Source organism: Furipterus horrens, unplaced genomic scaffold, assembly GCF_987537825.1.
Source record: "Furipterus horrens unplaced genomic scaffold, mFurHor1.1.pri manual_scaffold_5, whole genome shotgun sequence".
NCBI classification, from domain to species: Eukaryota; Metazoa; Chordata; class Mammalia; order Chiroptera; family Furipteridae; genus Furipterus; species Furipterus horrens.
In genome coordinates, this window is record NW_028327175.1 from 25,457,911 (window position 1) to 25,477,345 (window position 19,435).

The 19,435-nt window shown below is 37.2% G+C and overlaps 1 protein-coding gene across 1 annotated transcript in view; it reads left to right on the forward strand.

Moving 5' to 3' along the window:
* DNAH5 (dynein axonemal heavy chain 5) overlaps positions 1-19,435 on the forward strand; it is a 214,577-nt gene that overhangs the window by 135,756 nt on the left and 59,386 nt on the right. The window contains exons 54-60 of the mRNA XM_090279309.1: positions 1,712-1,884; positions 6,233-6,363; positions 9,577-9,730; positions 10,177-10,444; positions 16,518-16,749; positions 17,863-17,977; positions 18,232-18,408. Coding sequence (XP_090135435.1) covers positions 1,712-1,884; positions 6,233-6,363; positions 9,577-9,730; positions 10,177-10,444; positions 16,518-16,749; positions 17,863-17,977; positions 18,232-18,408 — 1,250 coding nt within the window. The remainder of the gene's footprint in view (positions 1-1,711; positions 1,885-6,232; positions 6,364-9,576; positions 9,731-10,176; positions 10,445-16,517; positions 16,750-17,862; positions 17,978-18,231; positions 18,409-19,435) is intronic.

Consider the following 19,435-nt stretch of genomic DNA (forward strand, 5'->3'; position numbering starts at 1 on the left):
TGAATAATCTGTGGCTCACAGTTACCACTGAATGAAAGGTAGCAGAAATGATGATAATTATTCTTTGGTTCATCCCAAGTGTTCAAAATATAAAGAAAGACCTCAAATTAGTTGAGAAGGCCATCGAATATAATAGGAAAGAGATGGCTGATATGGAGGCAAGCTTTTGTGATTATGGTTTCATGAAAAATTGAGATATTTATTACTTTTCTTATGAAAAGAAGTAGTAATCCAATGATTTTTTCCCTTAGAAATAAATAGGTTTAAGTAGAATATTTTTCTTTCACTTAATGACCTATACTGAGAATGAATTTTAAGTAAATTTCCAAATTTAAAGACATGTTTAAGCACATGCTATTTATATCTTTTAAATGATTGAAAATGACCAGGCAGCCCCTTACTAGACTTAATAAGAATGTATATGATCTATCAAGTTTCTGACTGAAAATTGTAAAAGGAGGTTTATTGCTGGCTATGCAGCTAGAAGGAGCCTTCCATAGAAAGAAGCTGACACATTTTATTTTAAATCAGGTCACACAAATACAAAAATGCTGTAAGGGTAGCAGCATTTGCAAGGTAATTAGAATTTATGAACTTTATTTCCTCTAATTCAGAAAGATATATACTTAGATTATGGTTTTCAAGGAGTACAAATGCATTTTAGGGTAGGTGGCATCTGGAGGCAAACACTTAATCTTTTGTGACTTCAAAGCACTTTGTTTTTCAAAGCTTGAGTTGAATATTTATGAAACAGTGACATGACTGTAGAAATTCCTCTAGTGAGAACTTTGCAACAAGGCCAGTCTTAATGATTATGGTCAGTCAGTTTCCTTGCTTTGTCATAAAAAGGTTAATATACAGTTATCTTAGGGCAGGGTCAATTGAAAATAATTATATGATATAGAATTTGGAGGATACAGTCCCTTCCTTGGTACCCAATGAATTTCTAAGTTGTTATTAGTATAATTGATAAATGTGTTAACTTTTTTTCCTGTTACTGTTAACTGATAGTGAATTTATATAATATGCTCAGTTTAGCCTTTTTTTTTTTTTTTTTTTTTTTGGTATTGTGCTTTATAGTCAAAGTTGGAAAAGTGTTCAGCTGGTGTGCTAAATGTTTCTAACTTAAAAAATATTGATTTTAATACTTTCCCAGTGAAATAACTCAATATTTTTATTTATTTAGGAAATCATTATTTTTTCTCTCAACCTTCTACATCCATTTCCCAAAATTAATTTCTGTTCTCACCACTAATCTGAAATTTCCAAATTACAGAAATTGCCTGAGCAGATGCAGTGACCCTATTAAAAAAAAAAAATCCTTTAATTCTTAACCTCTGCTGCTGATTTTGATGTTAAATCCCTCCTTTTTTTTGATCTTCATTTTGATGGTTATGTGACTATCTCTGGGAGGATCCTTGAAATGCCAATGTTCAGTTATGGATACAAGTTAAATTTAGTATTTATAACATTATTTGAAATTGGCCCTTTCTGGACAGGAAAGAACTATGACTGCATATTGATTACAACAATTCTAATGCTTTTTAGTATTGTTTGTTTTCTTCTATAAAAATATGTAATAGTACATTTTGATGAAAGTCAGTAATATTTAGTGTTAAATTGTATAGCTATGAGTGTGTTAACTTACATTGAAGGAAATAGTAAAGCCTGTGAGTTGAGACACTTAATCGATTCTTCTTCCCAATCCCAGGAGAAACATCTGAAGAGGCTGATGCTGAGATGCCCAAAGTATATGAGCCAATTGAGTCTTTTGATCACCTAAAGGAGCGTTTGAATATGTTTCTGCAGCTCTATAATGAGAGCATCCGTGGTGCTGGCATGGATTTGGTGTTCTTTGTGGACGCGATGGTCCACTTAGTCAAGGTTAGTGGCCATGCCCATTAGCATCTCCCCAAAGTGACAGACTCTTGGTTTCACACTGAAATTTTCCCCTTCTCTTTTATTTTTGTTTCCTAAGAGAATATTCAGTATAGAAATAAACTCAGTGCTATATTCCAATTTAATTTCTAAACTGAATGCAACATGTTACACATATAGGCTTAAAATCGAGCATGTGTACTTCAAATGTGTGATATGATAATTTTATTCAGTGTTGCCCTACAGCTTCCAGCTCAATATTTTCACTACATAGAATCAATGTGGCTGACAGCTGAGTTCAAATCACAGGCAAAAAGTCTGCTTATTATTTTGCATCATGCAAACGATAACTATAAAAATAGTGCAGAAACTTTGAAGACATTATGTTAAGTGAAATAAGCCAGTCACAAAAAGACAATTACTGAATGATTCTACTTACATGAGGTACCTAGAGTAGTCAACTTCATAGGGACAGAAGTAGAATAGTGATTTCCAGGGGCTGGGGGGAGGGGAAAATGGGGAGTGTTCAGTGATGTAGTTTCAGTTTTGCAAGATGTAAACGATTTTGGAGATGGATGGTGGTGATTGAACAACGATGTGAATACGCTTAATGCCATTAAACTCTACCCTTAAAAATAGTTAAGGTGATAAGTTTTATGTTAGATATATTTTACCACAATTAGAGGTAATAATTTAAAAAATAGTGCATAAACAATTGACTTTGAATTGGATGAAAATTCGGTTAGAATGAAATCCACCAAGAAAATAGTTTCCTTTCTACTTTGTCAAATTAGTCATTGAAGCATCCATTCATAGGATAGTTGATCCTCCAAGGCTGGAAGTAAAATATATTATTTACTTGATAACTTACATGACCTAATTTATCTGTGATGGACGATAATGCCATTTTAAATTTGTTTTATTCTCATGTTGTTTATGTGAATTACTCCTTCAGACTTTTCATTAGAAGACAATTCAAGGTTATCTTCCATTACTTAGATTTAACCAGGTGGTATGATCTCATAATTACAAATTATCACCTCTAATAATTAATGAATCAGAAATAGAGACGATTGTAGACGTTATCTATTCAACCCTCCCCTTGAAAGTGAAAGAATGTGTGGGAGGCATTTCTGCAAGGCTGAGGTAAGTCTGGGAAAGGGAGGAAGACAGAATTTGTTCCGAGGTTAGATCTCTGCAGCACAAAGTATTTAGCTTGAAAACTCTTAAATTCTCCAGATCCTGAGACATCAGTACTGAATAGAAGTACAACTGCTCTTTCAAAGCCAAATGTAAGTAACACTTTGAAATTAGCTCCTAATTTATAGTTGAGTAGGAGTTACGTGTTTTAAGAAAAATAGAAACTGTCTCATTTGATGATTAAAAGGAAGAAGAAAAAAGAAAAACATACCTTCTGACTAGATAATACCAAAGGCAACTTTATGACTTAAGAGTCTACTGGAGACAAAATCTGATTGGCCTGGGATTTCATAATAGCTCAAATTGAAGATGTGGTTATTTATGTTAGTCTTGTGCTTGAGGTAGTTCCCTAGCACTGTCTTTTTTTCTGTGTTTCACAGCACAGTGATGAGTGGTAAGAATTTTTTGACTTTGGGCATAACATTCAAGGTATGGGTGCCTCAGCACAGGGTCTCTGGCTGTGTTTTTCCTTATTCTCAGAGCCTCTAGTGTGTCTGATCTACAATTCACCAAAGAATTCATGACTGGATTTTGAGCTAAAATGCTACAGTCCTCACTTTCTTATAGGCTGACCCTCTCTTTTACACCCTTCTTTTCTATGAACAGTACATCCAAACTCAGTATCATGTGGGTGTGAGTCTTGAAGGGAGAGAATTGAAGACAAAATTTCAGCAAAACAGGATATGATCTGAGACTAAGAATATTTCTTAATTCTTTCCTTAATTAAGATAAGAAGTTAAAAAAACAGATATCTCTGTGACATCTCTTTTGCCTCTTTTGTTAAGTTCAAGCCCTGGCATGTATGTTTTTTTTATGACCTAGTCCCTGCCTAGCCCTCCAGCTGCATGGGTTGTGCTATGCATAGTGTGTAACCCAGAAAAAACAACTTCTTATGATGAAACACATCCCGATTTCAGGGCATCTCACCAATACCACATTGCCAGTAGGTGCTGTGTTGTGTAGATTGATCTTTTTATGTGTTTGTCTTTCCTATGGGATGATAAGTTCCATGAGGGTGGGCATACAATTTATTCACCTCAACATACATTGGCTGGAGTACTGCTGAAACAGACATGCTTGAGAGGCTTGGTAGGTAGATTTGACATTGAACCAAGTCCCCAATAAACAATCCTTTGATACCTATGTTCTGATATTTCTGTACCCACTACTGAAGTTCCCACTCCTATGGAAATTCTCTGGGCATCTGCTGACCTGAGACTTTGCACATTTATCCCATTCCCTTTTCTTAAACTTTAGCCAAGTTCCTGCCTGGCACGTCACGTTCTTTGCATGAGGAACTTCCAATCATCTTTCAAGATCCAGGTCAAATTTCAGCTCTATACCTAAGACTTGCCTCTATCGAACAGTGTTGTTTCCTTTGCTTTCTGTTCTCCTGTTGCCATTATTCCTGTCCAAGCATGTACCATGTGTATTACCCTGTTTCCATTTTTAGGTCTCTCTCCCCTGATAGAGTGTGAGCACCTGCAGGGCAGGATGGACATTATTAAATTTTTAGATATTTGCTGAAGGAATTCAAAAGTGAATTTCTCTATCTCACAGTCTGCATAAATAGGACAAAGTAGCCCCATTTGAGGGTCTCATTTGATTGTGTTTCCTCCTAGTTCTTTTTTTAACTAGATTATGAGTTTTTTGAGTTTCCTTTTGAAAATTTCTTTTTGTTTGTTCATCTATATATTCATTTGTCAAATATTTGCTAGAAGCTGGGTTTACCATGTGCTAGAAACTAGGAATAAAAATAATTTAATGTAAGATCTAGGCCCAGTTTCAGGAAAAGATATTGGGATGAAGGATCCCAATACCTAATTAACAACAATTATTTAAACCCTTAATACATTCATCAGCATCAACCAAAGGAAATGGTTATGAAAAAAACCATATCTTTTGAAAAAATATTAACCAAGGAAGAAAGAGGACATCATAATATAGCTTGTAGTTGCTCCCTACCTGCATTACCTGTTTCTCTTGAGGTGATACCAGGGAAAGAATATGAGTAGACATTGGCAAAATCCCAAGAACTTTTGTTGGTACCACTCCTTCCCTGCTTACAACAACTTTGGAGAGAATCACATGGAAGAGTGAAGAGGAGGCTGGAAGAAGGGGTGTGTCAACTCCATATCTCACAAATTCTTGGGTCCACCACAGAGACGGGAAAATGGTTTTTATTTCCTGGGGCTCACACTAAATTGGGGGAAATAATTCAAAAGCCAAGAGTAGTCAATATGAATAGAGCATAGCTTATTCCTCATCCCGAGAAAGGATGCTTAACAAAGCCTTGGCAGAGTCCAGAGTCCTAGTTACCCCAGGAATCTTTCTAGCCACAGGAAAGTGAGTCCTTTTTAGCCCCCAACCCACTCTCTAGAGAAAAATGGATATAGCAATATCCCAGGCTTAACATGCAGCTATGAGGGGAAGAGTTCGCACTGAATTTGCACTGAATTCTGTACTGAACTTCCTCTAGGCCTGATGGTGTAACTAGTTCATTCAATACCAATAAAAGCCAAAGAACCATGGACTTTTACCATGATGGGGACTTGGTATAGTTGGGGGCTACTGACTGGAATAGAGTGGACTCCTGGTACACCCATAATCACTAGTTTGTAGATATCTTAGAAATCACTCTCTTGACCAAATAATAGGAGGGTACTTATGTTTAGTCTTTAAAAGAAATTCTATATCTATGCCATATTTCTTCTTTTCAATTTAAAGTGTCATTTTAAAAAAGTGGAGTATATTCTAATCAGCTGTGGATTCTATATTCCAAAAATACACATTGTTTTGAAATTTTTATTTTTTTCCCTATCCTACTGCATTAGGTTGGGCAAACTAAAGGAAACCTTTAAGACTCCTTTATTTCTCTTCTTGAAGACCCAAAGCAAGCCACAGCCTAGGCTGACTGCTGATTTATCTGTACTGGTCTCCTCCCAGTTTCCTAAAGGTGCACCCACAGTCCCCACTCTGTTCAATATTACCGAACACTGTTCTATTGCAGCAAAGCTGTCATTCCTTCAGCCAACATTGCTCTCCATTCTGATCCTGAGGAAGCTACATCTTCCAAAATGCCATGCAGACTAAATAAGAAAAATGGAATGTTTGCATGTTGAATGATACATGCATTTGCTATTTCATATTCTAGATCTCCCGCATCATTCGTACCCCTCGGGGAAATGCACTCCTGGTTGGTGTTGGTGGATCCGGAAAGCAGAGTCTGACAAGACTGGCTTCGTTCATTGCTGGCTATATGTCCTTCCAGATCATGCTGACAAGGTAACAAGATTTCATTTTAACTGACCTGAAATGGATTTTGATAAAAGGTTCTCAGGGGCCATCTGAAATTAAGAATTCATCTTTATTATACATAAAAATCACAGTTGTTTTTCTGCCTCAGGGTTGACTTATCTTCTCCTTTCAACCTCTGTTATGAACCCTGAAAATATCACATTAATAACTTGCTTTTGAAAAATTTCAGCCTCTCATTGTGGTGAGTAGCTGCCTTCCTGTTTTTGTTATTCCTTTTGGTGCATTTCAGAAGAAATTTATTTCTACTAAATGTTAATTCAGATTTCAAGAAATTCAATAAACTGGAAAAATAGATGAAAATTTATATAGATTAGCTCATTCCTACATTTAAAAACATGTTGAGAATCGCCTATGCATCAGGCACTGATGAGGTCCTGGGGAGTATATGGGAAACAAGGTAAACCTGGCCTGAGTCAGCATGGAGTTTATGGTAGTTCAATGTGGACAGACAACTGAGGAACCCATTCAATAAGGTGTGATACACAGGTGCTATCTATGAAGTGGACATAAATGTAGACCAGGTTCTACTGAAAACAGGGGAGAATGGTTAGAAAAGGTTTTGTGGAGGAAGAGATGTTTTAACTGAGACCTGAATATGAGTCAAAATTACCTTAGAGAAGAGGAGTGGTAAAGAATGTTCCCTGTAAAAGAAACAACACATGTGAAACCCCATTTGAAGCCCTGGAAGAAGTTAAATGTGGCTGGGTATACAGGGAAAGGTGGAAAGTGGGAAGGGAAGAGAAATGGAGACCTTTGAAGGTGTAATGAGAGAGTGGAGCAATGGGAAACCATTAATGAGTTATCACTGGGGAAGGCATGTCAGATTTGTACGCAGTACATAAAATGGATGGGGGAAGCTAAACAGAACAGTCCTATGGCTGTCTTAAGGATCCAGGCAAGAGATGAAGTTATGAGTGGTAGCAGTGAGGACAGAGAAAAGGGGACAGATTCAAGAGGTTGTTAGAAAGTTGAGTTTTTGGACTTTTCCAACATGATTCTGGCCTGGGAAACTAGGCAAATGATATGGCTCCTCATTAAGATATGGAACCCCAAAAGGATTGTCCTCAGTAATGTGTGTGTAGTGCAGGGAGAATTAGGAAAAGTCAACATGAAGACGTAAGCAGGGGAAATTCAGAGATATTGAACAGAACTTCAGGGTTAACCAAGATGAGAAGCAGGAGGCTGGTTTGGGAAGTTTAGATTAAGGGTTGAAAATTATTAGGTTAATTTCTTACTGTAGAGCAGAAAGTCTTGCCTATTGGGCTTTGATCTAGAGCTCTGGCGTGGCCCAGTAGAGAAAAGCATTTAGCTGACCTGCCTCATTAATGGAAGTCTGTGGTTACATGCACAAGCTAATTTAATTTTTAAGAGAACTTTGTAGGTTTGCCAGGCCTATAATGTTAGCCTCTCTTATACCCGAGACTCTGAGAGGCAATGTCTTATCTGAAATCACAGATCTGCCTGGGACTTGACCACAATATTACTACTTTCTGGTCTGTTTTGACTTTCACTGCACCACACTGCCTCAGTAATAATATCTTACAACTCCTTTCTCTATAATAAATTATTTCCTCTGCATGTCATTTTGAGAATGCTTCATTACTGATGAAAAGGGGAGGTCAAGGCCTCGTTGCCTTCTCATAGCCCTACTGCTAAGCCTTTGCACAACCATGTGGTCAAGGGTCAAGAAGCAAGAACCTCAGGTTTGGCAAGCATGGCCATTTGTTTATGTATGATTCAGATGATATTATTTGACCCCCGTGATTCAGGAGACTGGGCTAAAGTTTTCACATATCACAAGAAGCTGTGGCGAGATATTTTCCTTCGTCTTTTTTTAGGGGGGACTGTGTTTTTGATATTCTTCTAATCTCTAAGATCTCACTTCTCCAGAAGTCTTCTTAAAATATTGATGTATAGTAGTGGTGCTTCTGGTTCTAGGGTTTAGGCTATAGATGTTAAAAAAGCAGAGTATAGAACTTAAATATTTAGTAGCTTTAAAAAAATCAGAAGGCCATTTGCTCTTGTACTCTGAACTCTTGAATTTACTTAATGACACAAAGTTCTAATAATTGAGTAAATTTGAGTCTCCAGGGCTGAAATATTTTTATTTTCACTTTTGGCTATACTGGGACCTCTGTAATAATGCATGATTGCAAGCAAATTTTCACCGAAGTATTGCTTTTGACAGTGAAAGAAGATTTGTGTTGGGATATTTTATAATGGTTTGAGCTATTCTACTATAGTTTACTGATTCCTTAGCAAACCCTTTCATGTGGGATCCAAAGATGTAATGAAAATAATCATGTTGGGGGGTGAGGAGGGCACCATTTATAAGAGGGTATCTCCCTCACCCCATATAATGAAGGCTTGAAATGATTTAGTGTAGTTTAATTTGTGAGGTATCTTCTAAAATATCTTTGCATATGGTGTGTACTATAAATTCCAATTTGACTTTTCTATTATCATTACCAAAAATTCTTTTCAAAATGAAACATAAACACACTTGGATGACGTTTAGTTGTGGTAAACATTATATTTTTGTTTCAGGCTTACTTTTCACTCTAGATTTTTTTGTATGTAAAAATTAATTATGTTTTACAAAATGTGGAATTTTAAAAATCAATTTTATATTTGCACATAAATATGTTACTTGATGTTAACTAGATTTGTGATCATTTTGCAAAATACAGGATGGGGCAAAAGTAGGTTTTCAGTTTTCATATGGAAAATAATACAATAATTAATAAATAATAATACAAGAATAAATTCTGTCTTACAATTGTAAACCTACTTTTGTCCCACCTGTATACAAATATCAAATTATTATATGTTGTATACCTGAAATTAGTATAATGTTATATGTCAGTTTACCTCAATTAAAAAAAAAAATAGTTCTTGACTTTGGTGAACAGCAGAGTACTCAAAACTTTATCATGATGGTGCACCTCTATTACTTCCAAAAGACTAGCTATTAGAAGTTGAAAGAAAAAAATCAGTTTCATCTTTGTAAGTAAATATAATGAACTGGTAATAAATGGTCACATACACTGAAACACTTATCTGATGGAACAGTATCAACATTTTTTTTGGTGGGGTGGTTAACTAAATGGCATTGTTTTAAGGATCTTTTCTTCCCATCAAAATAATTTAGCTAATGACACGGTGACAATATTTTCTTAGATCTTACAACACATCAAATTTGATGGAAGACCTGAAAATTTTGTATAGAACAGCGGGTCAGCAAGGCAAAGGAATCACTTTTCTTTTCACAGACAATGAGATCAAGGATGAGTCATTTTTGGAATATATGAACAATGTTTTATCATCCGGTGAGGTAGGAGCTCATTTATTCCCCATGTGTTTTGTCTCTTCAGAGTCCCTCCAACTTTAGAGCTGCTTGAATTTCCTTGCATGAGAGTTTGGAATAAGTGCTATTATTGGGGATTAGGTGATCAGTATGAAGAAGGGCTTTTTCTGTTGGGTTTTTGGAGAATAAAACTCCCCAAATGTGGAGCTATATACATATAAAACCTCAGCGAGTACTCCAAGTGAAAAATGAAAAAACAGAAGAGAGAGGTTACAAGGACAGTCTGTGACTTTGCAATTAATAATAGAATCATTTGTGTATTTTAAAATGTGGTTTATCTCATCTTGAAGACTGTTGGTTAATTTTGTAAAGGTGAGTTTAAGAACACGTGTGGGGAAAAACGTATATTGAGCTACCTGTTTTGAACTGTTTTATGTCTGTACTGAATTTGAATGTCTGCACTATTTTTTCAGGTCTCCAATCTATTTGCTCGTGATGAAATTGATGAAATTAATAGTGATCTCATATCAGTCATGAAAAAAGAACACCCCAGATGTCCTCCGACCAATGAGAACCTGTATGGCTACTTCATGAGTCGGGTCCGACAGAACCTGCACGTTGTACTCTGCTTTTCACCGGTGGGGGAGAAGTTTCGAAACCGGGCTTTGAAGTTCCCTGCCCTGATTTCAGGATGCACTGTCGACTGGTTCAGCCGATGGCCTAAGGACGCCTTAATCGCTGGTTAGTGTGGTGGACGTTTTTATGTCAGAGTTTCTGGTTTACAGTGTTTGTTTCTTTACATTCCATGTTGCTTGCTGTCTCTGTACCAGATTGAGTCAAAAGTCACTTAGTCCAAGGTTAGAGGATTTTTGCAAGAGGATGTTCTTTCTTATTTGGTAGTTCATGTTTCCCAGAGCATGGTTATCGGAGAATGAGATCTTCAGTCTGTATCCCTTTGCATTAATATATAATAATTCTAGTTCTGAAACTATGTCTCAGGTGGAGTCCCAGGCAGGTTCTGAACTCACAGGAAACCACTGAGTTTTTTAATTTGATAGCATTTGTGTTCTTCTTTAGGTGGGTTGATCAGCCTAAGAGTAGTTTAAGCCACGTGTTTATTGGAAGTTTTCTTTTTGTGGCTGTAGTGCTAGAAATCTAATTGAAAATCATTACCCAGTAGTCCTCTGATGGTGTCTGTCCTTAGGGAAGGATGTTCACCAAACGGTTCTATGACTGGGGTCCTTGCTGCATCTGCGTCTGTCTGATCTTCCATCCTATAGAACATTAATGCTTCTCTTACTCTGTAAATGGAATTGAACGTGAAAGTAGTAAGGAAAGTGCTAGAGATCACTCATTTAGTTTAAGGTTTTTTTTTCAGCTTTCAGTGAAAAATTATCTGTGGGTATTTTAGGTGGTAGAGTTACTTAGGTCTCACCTTTGATGTATTGTATCAGAAGCTCAGGGGAGTCCTGATTCAATGGCAGTGGCTTTCAGACTTTTGTCTGATTATTGTATTTTAATAATGGTTAAGAAGAGTCTTATTTCCCAGTAAAAGCCCACAGGGAGCCATAGTAGATAACACGGTGAAAAGTGGAGGAGAGGAAGGATTCCGGAGCCTACCTTCTCACCACCTGCTGCTCCTGCCTCCCACACCTGCTGTCCAGCTCTATGGTACCCAGAGAGAGAAGGGCTGATTAGCTCATCCTCTCCTGACTTTTATAGAAGGAGAAACTGGGGAGGGTGAAGCTGAGGGAATTGTCAGAAGCACCAAGAACACAGTAGTGTCAGTATTGGGGCTGGTAGCCATATATATGTATATAAACTCTTATCCACAGGAGAAGTTTTCTCCTTAGCACACTGCTATTGACAACTGTAGTTTTCTAATCTGTGGCTCTTAAATACTGATGATTTTTAATATCTTTGAAGTACAAATATACAGAAGATGTTTAGTTTGATGTAGTCCTACTTGTCTACTTTTGCTTTTGTTGTCTGTGATTTTGGTGTCATAATCCAAAAAAATCAATGCAAAGACCAATGTCAAGGAAGTTACCCACTATTCTTTCTTATAAGAGTCTTTTTTTTTTTTTTTGTGCATCCATTTTATTTTTTTTATTTTTATTGTTTTTTATGTTTAAATTTTATTTTTGGTTATTCAATTACAGTTGTCCCATTTTTCCCCCATTTCTCCCCCTCCCAGCCCATCCCTTCTCCCACAATTATATCCCTCCCCGTTGTCCATGTCCATGAGTCATTCATACACGTTCCTTGACTAGACCCTTCCCTTATTTATCCCCCTTCTCCCCCCCCCCAACTGACTACTATTCTAGTCTTTGCCTATTTAGTTCATTTGTTTGTGTTGCTCTTTAGTTTCCTGTATTGGGTGATATCATATGGTATTTTGCTTTCTTTGCCTGGCTTATTTCACTAAGCATAATTCTCTCTAGTTCCATCCATGTTGTTGCAAATGGCAGGAGTTCCTTCTTTCTTTCTGCTACATAGTATTCCATTGTGTAGATGTACCACAGTTTTTTGATCCACTCATCTACAGATGGGCACTTAGGCTGTTTCCAGCACTTGGCTATTGTAAACAGGGCTACTATGAACATAGGGGTGCATAAGTTTTTTTGAATTAGGGTTTTAGGATTTTTCGGGTATAATCCTAGCAGTGGAATCACTGGTTCAAATGTCTTATAAGAGTCTTGTGGTTTCCAATATCATATTTAAGTTTTAGGTCTGGTTTGAGTTGATTTTTGTGTATGCTGTAAGATAAGGGTCCAATTTCATTCTTTTGCATATGGATATTCAGTTTTTCCAGCAGCACTTTTAGAAAAGATTTTATTTATTTATTTTTAGAGAGAAGGGAAGGGAGGGAGAACCAGAGGGAAAGAAAATTGATGTGTGAGAAGAAACATTGATTGCCTCTCTCATACCCTCAATTGGGGACCTGACTCACAACCCAGGCATGTCCCTGACTTGGAATTGAACCAGAGTACTTTTGGTTTGCAGGAAAACACCTAACCCTGGATACCCAACCCTTGACCAACATCCAGTAAGGGCTCCAGCACCATTTTAAAGAGCCTATTCTTTCCCCATTGTGTATTCTTGACACCCTGTTGACGATTTAGTCACCATATATGCATGAGTTTACTTCTGGACACTCTATTCTGTTTTATTGGTCTATATGTTTGTAATGCTGGCACCATACTGTTTTGATTACTGTAGCTTTGTAACATATTTTGAAACCAGGGAGTAGGATGTCTTCGGCTTTGGTTTTTTTTGTTTTTTTTTTTTTGTGGTTCCATATGACTTCTAGAACTATTGTTGGAATTTTGTTGGGGATTGTATTGAGCCCGTAGATTGCTTTGACTGCTTTGGGTAGTATGGACATTTAAAAAAATAATATTTTTCTAACTCATAAACATGTAATGTATTTCAATATACTTATGTATGTCTACTTTAATTTCTTCCATTAGTGTTTTGTAGTTTTCACTGTACAAGTCTTTCACCTCCTTGGTTAAGTTTATTCCTAAGGTTTTTTCTTTTTTTATGCTCTTATAAATGGGATTTTTAAAAAATTTTTTCTTTTGAGTAATTTGTTATTGTGGAGAGTATTTTTCTAATTTAAACATGCTCAGCAGTTTAATTTTATATATGTAGTATCTTAATAACTAGTTTTTTTAATATAATTGAACTTAAATTGCCTGAGTCTCTTGATGAAGCATTTAAAAAAATATATATTTCACTTTATGCTGTAAAATTCTATCTTCCCACCATTTAATAATCTCTATTCTGGCAAATCTTTGTTGCTTTACATGGCATTGCTTTGAAGAAATTGTTTCAGAATATCTGTATTATCTTAATTCTGGTGGTCTTCTATTTCTTAATGAAACTCTGATTTCAAACTTACTACTAAATCAATTAACTAACTTCATTTAGACTTGTCCAAGGTAACTAGTAATGTTCTTCTAGCTTCCATTTTAAACTAGCACATAGTTTTGAAAATAGGCCATCCCCATTTGAAAATAAAATCACAAGCATAATCAATAGCATGTATTTGGCATATATGTTTTTCAAAGAAGATCATGTTAATTATGTAAATCTCATGACCTTCTTTGAAAATTATTACTTGACTTACATCATACATACAAGATTTTGGCCCTATGAGTTCGACTTCTGCAACTGTTTACAACTAACAGGTTAGTGTAAAGAAAAATGAAGCAACTGCACACAGTAACCCCGGAAAGTCATACAAACCATGAGTGCCCACGGTTTTCCAGGAGAAGTGTTGTATTTTTTATGAAACTCACTATTCAATAAATATTTTTGAACTTTGGGCATCAATTAAAAATATTTTCTTAGCACTCTAAAGACTATATTGTTTGCTTCTATTTGAATTTCTAAATCAAAGTGACTGGACTTTGGAGTCCATCACCTTTGGGTTAGAATTCCAAGGCTGCCACCTATAAGCCAACTTCTCTGAGCCTCATTATCCTTATCTACAAAAGTAAACACAATGCTATCCATCACTTGTGGGCATTGTAAGGATTAACTGATAAGCTTCTGTGATTTAGGATCTTCCAAGATTAGATATGCTTGCCCTCTGAAGGTATCAGTTAAGAAAAGAATGTGTTTGTCTACAAGAGAAAACCAGAGAAATAGTTGCTTAAATAAGTAAGTTTTTTTCTCCTTTTTCCTGCTACCAAGAAAACGTAGAGTGCACAGTGCAGGACAATGCCAGGAGGGATCTTCCTCTTCTGTCTTGCTGTCATCCTTAGGATGTGGCTGTTACTCTTACAGGCTCATGTGGCTGCTGCATCTCAAGGCAACCTGCCTGGAGCTTTGCCTTTTGCCTCTGGGTAGGATTCTTTCTCAGGAACTTGTCCACATGTCACTGTCCAGAACTGGGTCACCCCTAGTTACAAGAGAGTCTGGGGAATCAAAAGTTTTAGCTGGACAAATTGCCACCCTGAGCAAAATTGGGATTATTTTAGTAATGAAGTGAGGGAATGGCCATTGGATAGGCACCTAAAGTGCCTCCCTCACTTTGTTACTTCAGTTCCTTTAATGCAAATGAAGTAGAAATTGGAGGACAGCAATTTCAAGAACTGAGCCCAGTGTCTTCCCCTCTGTTCCACACATACAACACCTTATTCCCCATCAAGTGACTTGAACACACCCTACCAGGATATAACCCACTGCAACCGAAGACCCCTACTGAAGGTGGGCCCCAATACTGGCATTGGCGGTTTGATGAATGGAAATTGAAGATGATGGGAGGGTTTTCCATGGCCTCTTGTCCGAGTCTCAGCAGGCTTGGGTCACCCTGAGAGGAAGTTATCTGATCCTTTATATGACCATTCTTGCATCAGAGATTGTGGGTCTATGGAAAAACATGCTTGAATCAATTCCATTTTCATTCTCTTTGATTTTTGGAGAAACAAAAAGACACCTTGTTACATAAAGAAAAAAGTTACCATTATTGATATTCTCTGGTCACATAAGAAGGAAAATAATTATTACGTGGTGAACAACTGGAAGTTTTCAGAAAGCAGGCACTTTATTGAAGATATGTCATAATGCCAAGGAAAGCAAATGTCTGACACATAGTGAATATTTAAGTTGTTGTTCTTAATACCTACAAAAAATTTGTCGTAGGTCAGAATTGTTCCTGTGTTTCCAGTGCCCAGACTTAAACTTCCTGTAATTTGAACTGTCTCTTTAAGACTTCTGAGTGTCTTAATTTATTGCCTTTCAGTGTATATGGTAAATAGTCTCTATTACTTACATAGATGTAAATACTGCCCCACAATTACTGCATTAATTTAGTGATCTGTTTTTAATGGTAAAGATACCACTTTTTATTTCTTTGCCAACTATCACCTGATAGGTTTGTTTACTTGATTCCTTCTCTTTATCTTCCTTTTTATTGGCCATTTTCTAAATATTTGCAACTCTTATATACATAATTTAATATCTTAAGTATTTTTAAAGCAAATCCATAGGCCATTTTTTCCCTAAGATTCATAAGGGTGGTTGAGATGTTTTAACTGCATTATGTAAAGCCCTTTTGAGTTCCTGGGGAGAAGACCATTATCTTTCTCCTTTCTCATGCCATGACATCATCCCAGAGGGGTGTGGAGCAGACACTTAATATGTTTGTGATGATTGGTTAGCTCTGACTTTGTGGCCTCTCCTTATAAAGGAAATGCTGTTTGAGAACTGGTCCTGTGTTTGGTACTGTTGGGAAGATAAAGGTCGACAACAGGAGATTTTTACCCAAACATTTTAAAAGGACTGACTGCAGATGACCAGCTCCTACATTTAATAACAAGTTGGCCCAGGCATAAAAATATTTAGTGGTGAACATTCCGCATGCCAAATGCAGTCAGAGCCTGGGGGGATTAATGGTATGACAGGTTCTGAGTAAACAAAATGAATGAGACTATTAAATATGAGTACCAGGTGGGCACTGATTTCTGAGTTATTTGTACCACTTTTGTCCTTATGTAAACCATAAAACAGGCTGGCTGCTGACCAGAACCTGCAGCTGTGTAGAAGAGACTTCACTGTGAAAGTACCAGACAACAAAGAATGATAGGCTTAAAGTGTGATAGTTTTGTACATGAAAGGGAAAATAAAATTATTGATGTGATAGGCCTGGGACCAAACATGCTGACTTATATCTACCTAGTTGGGGCTATAAAAATGGTATGGAGTCTTAAGATACATCTGAGTCTTTTAAAAATAGCCAGTTAACTTTTACGGTGGTAATTCGCGTTCATATTTCACGTGCTATTGTCTTTATTCTTTCTAGTGTCTGAACACTTCCTCTCTTCCTATGATATTGACTGCAGTTTGGAAACCAAGAAGGAAGTGGTCCAGTGCATGGGCTCCTTTCAGGATGGGGTGGCTGAGAAGTGTGTTGAGTATTTCCAGAGATTCCGACGTTCTACCCATGTGACTCCCAAGTCATACCTCTCCTTTATTCAGGGCTATAAGTTCATATATGGAGAGAAGCGCACGGAAGTGCAAACTCTGGCCAACAGGTAAATGTGAAGTTTACGTACAGTTATTTTACATCAGTGGCTCTCAATAGGGGGGCACATTTGCTCCCACTGAACATTTTTGTTTGTTAAAACTTGGGTGATGGGGGCGTGGAGCAATGTTACTGGTGTCAAGTAAATAGAGTCAGGGATGCTGCTAATTATTGTGCAGTGCACAGGACAGCCTCTGCATCAGAGAATTTTTAATCCCCAAGTGCCAGTAGTGCTGAGATCAAAAAACCCTCCTTTCAAGCCTATGCAAAGGATTATGGTTGCTAGGGGCTTTATTCTTGCCCAATAGGATAAAATGTTGCCAACTTTTTTTGTGGCTTACCACTTGGTCTAATAATGACTGACATAATTATAGAAATAGCAGACCTGGAAGGAAGCTGAGGACCCAGACATCCCCTCCTCTCATACTGTTCCTTCACCCTTTCTGAGTGTTTAGGATAGTCTGTCTGATGTTCTCTGCATTGTGAATACCCTATTTCACGGAGGTTTGTTCCAAATTCCATCCTCTCTGCTTTTCTTTCTGACCACTTTCATCTTCTACCTAAATATGGCCGGAAGTAGCCAGGGCTGTTGCATGAGGGACACCAGACTAAACAGCTCTGAGGACTTCAGTCTTACGATGCTTTACTTCAGGTTCGGAGAGGCAGCTTGTCCTTTCCCGATGCTATTCTCATGACTTTAAATTCCTTTCTTCTCTTCATCCCAAATCTTTCCTTTTTTAACCTCATTGGTCTCCTTTGACAAGCAGAAGTCATTAATTTTGCTTCCTCCAACATAGGCCTTCTAGCATTTGATGTCTATTGTCATTTAGCAAAACTTCATTAAGCATGTTACCTGCATGATACAGATGCTAGACCCACTGTGGTTCCTCATGTCATGCAGAATATTTTTAGCAGGTTTTCTCTTTCCACACACAGTCTATGGAAAACTTATAAATGTCTTCGGACTGGAATCAAGCCTGTCAAGCCCTGATAGATTTGTTATTTGTATATATGCTCCTTCTTCAAATATGGCCATTACTATCTATAATAGTAGACGGCTTGGAAAATGTGGCCAGGTACCACAGAATTTAACATTGCTCCCCCTTGGATCTTTCAATCCCAGGATGAATACTGGATTGAAAAAACTAAAAGAAGCTTCGGAATCTGTGGCAGCTCTGAGCAAAGAACTGGAAGTGAAAGAAAAGGAACTGCAAGTGGCAAATGATAAGGCCGACATGGTGTGTGGACATTCACATGTGTACAACATTCATTTTGTGTTCCCAGTTCATAAATGTTAATGATGTATGCATAGTTGCTAAGTTAAAACCGTGAAAGTACAAATTACTTATTTCCATTAGCATCAAATACTCAGTTTTATGCATGAAAATTTTTTATAAGTGGACAAAATCAAGAAATCAATGCAAAAATGTGCCTTTTCAGCTCTGTCTTGGGTAATTTTTGATGAGGTATTTTTTGTTTTATGTTGAATTAGGTCTTAAAAGAAGTGACGATGAAGGCACAGGCTGCTGAAAAGGTCAAGGCTGAGGTACAGAAGGTGAAGGACAAAGCACAGGCCATCGTAGACAGCATCTCTAAAGATAAAGCCATTGCAGAAGAGAAACTAGAAGCAGCCAAACCAGCTTTAGAAGAAGCAGAAGTGGCCCTGCAGGTAAATCTGTGTGACATAACAGATGTCAAGTTTCAGGCCAAGGAGGAGAACTAAGAAAAGACGGTAACAACAGGAAATGCTCTACTGCTTCAGCCCAAAGCAGTCTCCACAGGAACAATTTCAACTAATATTTTTTGCTTGGAGATGTTATTAGGTCTTTATAGATTTTGCATGTGCTACTTCCCATCTCATTTCCTCACTCGTGATTGATTGGTGGGCAATGTCCTATCATGACAGTGAGGAGACCTGGGTTCTCATTCCCGCTCTGTCACCAATAAGCTATGTGACTTTGAGAAAGCTGCATAAAATTGCTAAACTATCACTTCCTCACTCATTACTTGAGATACTATAGTGGTCTTGTGAGACATAACAATCTATGAGTTTATCTATGAATTATTCATATAAAGGACTAGTGATCTAAAGTAGCTCATTAATGTCAGAGTTTGATCAGACTTCCAACACAATGATTTAATGCAATTGTGTGGTGGTAACAAATAGTGAAATTAGAAAGGAGGCTGCATTCTGAGGAAATATGATGAGTTTTGTTGAATTAGACCACACCTTAAAGGGCTTAGTACAATTTTAAAGTCTCAATTGAACATTTTTGGGGGCTCAATGTAAGATTGCTTTTACTTTGGTCTTATTCATCTGCCTTATGTAATTGATTCCTGGATGAAAAGCTGCTGGAGAAGGGGAACACTGCTGATCTGTTCACTGCTAATTCAGATTACATAACCTCAGTGGAGCGTGTTTTTACTTGGTAATGTAATTATCATTATTCTTTTTACCACTTCTTTAGCATACTTCCTGAAACATTTCTGAATCCGTTTGATCCAAGCGAAGTCTTTAAGCTTTCTGAGTCAATATACCATATGTGAATTAGATCTCGCCTTCTTTTTATCTCTCCAACTTTTCACACTGCACTTATATGTGACATGTATTCCCTTGTTGCGTCACTGTCCCTTCGTGCACTCGCTAAACTGTCTTTCTTAGACCTTGAAGTCCTCCAGGGTCTTCAATCTGTCAG